The sequence below is a fragment of the Physeter macrocephalus genome, chromosome 2 (assembly GCF_002837175.3).
Source record: "Physeter macrocephalus isolate SW-GA chromosome 2, ASM283717v5, whole genome shotgun sequence".
Classification (NCBI taxonomy): Eukaryota; Metazoa; Chordata; class Mammalia; order Artiodactyla; family Physeteridae; genus Physeter; species Physeter macrocephalus.
Genome location: NC_041215.1, coordinates 19,950,098 through 19,952,732, shown reverse-complemented (window position 1 = coordinate 19,952,732; position 2,635 = coordinate 19,950,098). Strand labels below are relative to the sequence as shown.

The 2,635-nt window shown below is 46.8% G+C and overlaps 1 protein-coding gene across 1 annotated transcript in view; it reads right to left on the bottom strand.

Moving 5' to 3' along the window:
* C3 (complement C3) overlaps positions 1 to 2,635 on the bottom strand; it is a 36,507-nt gene that overhangs the window by 9,797 nt on the left and 24,075 nt on the right. Inside the window, exon 28 of the mRNA XM_024134119.2 lies at positions 346 to 502. Within this exon, the coding sequence (XP_023989887.1) occupies positions 346 to 502 (157 nt within the window). The remainder of the gene's footprint in view (positions 1 to 345; positions 503 to 2,635) is intronic.

The following is a 2,635-nucleotide window of genomic DNA, read 5'->3' as shown; positions in this document are numbered from 1 at the left end:
ATCTTCCCGGACCGGGGCACGAACCCGCGTCCCCTGCATCGGCTGGCGGACTCTCAACCACTGCGCCACCAGGGAAGCCCCCAGAGCCCATGTTCTTAATGACACCTCACTGCTGTGTCACAGCAAGTGCTCAGCACACAGCATTCAACATTGTTGAATGAATTGTGCAATGAACCTTCTTGTGTGGCTTACACTGAGAACTTTTCACATCATAGAGTCATCCATCCCAGCTCAGCTTGGAACTGTCCATCCCAGTGCAGCTTAGAGCCATGCATCCCAGCTCGAGAGGGCCACCCTCACACCCCAGCCATGCATCCCACTTTACCCCTCCAGGCTGCCCCTCACCTGTGGCTGTGTTCAGAAATTTGTTGAGGAGGGCATTCTCCAGCTTGCCCAACAGAGCCAGGGCGTAGCCAGCAATGGCCACGGTATATGGTCTTCGCAACTCCATGTAGTGGTCTTCAAGGAAGTCTCCTGCCTTAGTGATGCTGCCCCCCAGGCTCTATGAGAAAGAGGATCGGGTACTCTGGTCAGGGGGGCGTTGCTGCCACAGAGAACTGGTAAGGATCATATAAGCATCGCTTCCTGGGCACCAGGTGGTTTCTGCCCTTGGGACCTATCTGTCTTGGATCTGTCTATTTTCGAGGGTTTCCCATTGTGAGCTGTTTTGTTGCTGAGTACCTACTCTGTGCTGGGGTGGGGGGGTGGGGGAGTCTATATACCCTGTGGTGTGCTAGTAAATGTTTAACAACCAGCTCTCCAGTGGAGGCACGGGATTGGGGGGTGGGTGGAGGGGTTGCTAGTTTATAGATTGCCAATTACTGTGGTGTAAAAACTTCCACGATGGTCAATTTCAAGCTACTAATGTGATGTCCCTGAACATGGAGTGGGGAAGAGATGCCCCCAAAAGGCACTCGTGAGCTAGTATGAGGCAGATTCAGCACACCAAGGGAACATCTCTTATCCAATCATTATCATCATCACAGCTAGCTCTTACTATGTCCCAGTCATATATCCGCTCATTTAATCTCATAAAATCCTATGAGACAGGTATTATTTCCATCATTATCCTACTGTGCAGATAAAAATACTGTGACCCAGAAAGATGGGGATCGGGGGAAGACATGGTTTGAAGTGTTTGCTGATTTCCATGGTGTGAACACTATCATGGCTGATTTCAACCTAGCAATGTGGCATCACTGAATGTAGATTTGGGAAGAGATGGGCAGTAACACAACATCATATAATATTTCCACCATACAGATACAATAGACATAAATAACCTCAAGAGAATAATGATAAAAAGTAGCAAAATATTTAGGAAGTGATACGTTTTAAGTGTTTATTACTTGTGTTTTTAGTGTTTAATGTTTGCAGTTTAACTGTAAGTATATAATTTAATTTTTAACAATGATTGTGTTTAACAACCAGCTTGCAAAGTCCTGTAAATTTAATAACTGGCTTCCACAAGCTCGGCAGCATCCTGTTGATTTAAATGCCAGCAGTCTAGTTCCACAGCCTATGCCATACTTCATGCTGTGTTGTAGAAGAAACAATCCTTTTGCCTGCCCAGCTGTCCCTGCTATACCTGTCCTTGACTGTTGTAAGACTACCTCCTCCCTTTCATTCACGTGGCCACAGTGGAAGCAGCCATATTTGCCCACTAAGACCTACTTCCTGGCCTCAGCTGATTGGTCCAGGGGTGAATCCCTAACCCAAGCTGAGCCAATCAGAATCCTTCACTGGGAACCTGAGCTCTAGCCTTGGTCTGACTATTTCGCCAAGGAAGACAGCCATGTTCTGCCAGTCAGGCTGGATGGCAGGGAAAGTTGAAATATTGGGCAAGAAGGGAATGAAAGACATGTGAGAACATGAAGAACAAAGCATCCTGGCAGAGTCCCTGAGGCTATTTTCATTTTTTTTTTTTTGGCTGCACAGGCATGTGGGATCTTAGTTCCCCAACCAGGGTTCGGACCTTAACCACTGGACTACCAAGGAAGTCCCTATTTTCATCTTTGAATTCGATAAATTCTTAGATCCTTAAAATAAATTTCCCATCTATTTTTGTACAATCTAGCTCACACATATGATAACTAGGACACATGTGTGACATCTAGGACAACTCAGAAAGTCCTAAAAGAAAGCAAAGATTATTATACCCATTTTACAGATGCACACACCGAGGCCCAGCAAGGGGAAGTGCCTGAGAGTCAGGATTTGAGGTCAGTTCTGTCTGACCCCACAGTTCTAGTGCTCTTTTCTGCTATAATTTTTCTCTCAAATCTTCAAGGTTGGAACCAGGAAGGCCTGGGTCCCTCTTGGGCATAAAAGGTAACAGCCCCCTCCCCTCCACCTCTTTTCTGGGGTTCTGAGGAGGGAGAAGCAGCTGGCTGAAGGGGAGATCCTGAGGTTCCCCACTAGGGTAACTAAAAGTCAAACAACCCACTCTCAAAACCCCAGGGCAAAGCAGATGGAGTGATTACAGATTCTCAGGAGCCTGTCTTTCTAAGCTTCTCTGCTTCAGAACCAAAACTAGAGGAAAAGGGGATAGCAATGAGCCAGCAGTTTTTTTTGTTTGTTTGTTTGTTTTGCGGTATGCGGGCCTCTCACTGTTGTGGCCTCTCCCGTTGCGGAG